The following is a 415-nucleotide window of genomic DNA, read 5'->3' as shown; positions in this document are numbered from 1 at the left end:
CCGGGACGGCGGGGGCGCGCGCGGCCCCGAGCGGCACTTACTTTCGTCCGGCCATTGATTTTGTAGCTGCCCAGCTTCCCGTTGCAGTGGCGGATCAGGTCGTCCATGCTGCTCATGAGCAGCCCGATGGTCTCGCAGCCGGGCTCCTTGCCCTCGATCCAGGTGATCTTGTCGCCTCGGATGTCCTTGGACGAGTCGCTCTTCTGGCTGACCAGCTGGCCGTCCGTGAACTTGCCGGTGTCGTGCAGGGCGCGCACCTCGTCGCCGATCTGCTGGCCGGTCTCCTTGCCCAGGAAGTCGTCCACCACGCAGATGCCGTGCTTGTTCATGCAGGGCACGATGTACTCCAGCGCCAGCTTCAGCGCCGGCAGCGGCTTGGTCTGCCCGTTGGGCCGCGGGCCGCCGCCGTGGCTCA

At 67.2% G+C, this 415-nt stretch overlaps 1 protein-coding gene across 1 annotated transcript in view; it reads right to left on the bottom strand.

Annotated features, from left to right (window-relative positions):
- EGLN1 (egl-9 family hypoxia inducible factor 1) overlaps nucleotides 1-410 on the bottom strand; it is a gene marked incomplete at its 5' end in the record, with an annotated part of 35,533 nt that extends 35,123 nt beyond the window's left edge. Inside the window, one exon of the mRNA XM_011380890.2 lies at nucleotides 42-410. Within this exon, the coding sequence (XP_011379192.1) occupies nucleotides 42-410 (369 nt within the window). The remainder of the gene's footprint in view (nucleotides 1-41) is intronic.
- Nucleotides 411-415: the final 5 nt, after the last annotated feature.

The sequence above is a fragment of the Pteropus vampyrus genome, unplaced genomic scaffold, assembly GCF_000151845.1.
Source record: "Pteropus vampyrus isolate Shadow unplaced genomic scaffold, Pvam_2.0 Scaffold412, whole genome shotgun sequence".
NCBI classification, from domain to species: domain Eukaryota; kingdom Metazoa; phylum Chordata; class Mammalia; order Chiroptera; family Pteropodidae; genus Pteropus; species Pteropus vampyrus.
This window is presented reverse-complemented; position numbering and strand designations above follow the sequence as displayed.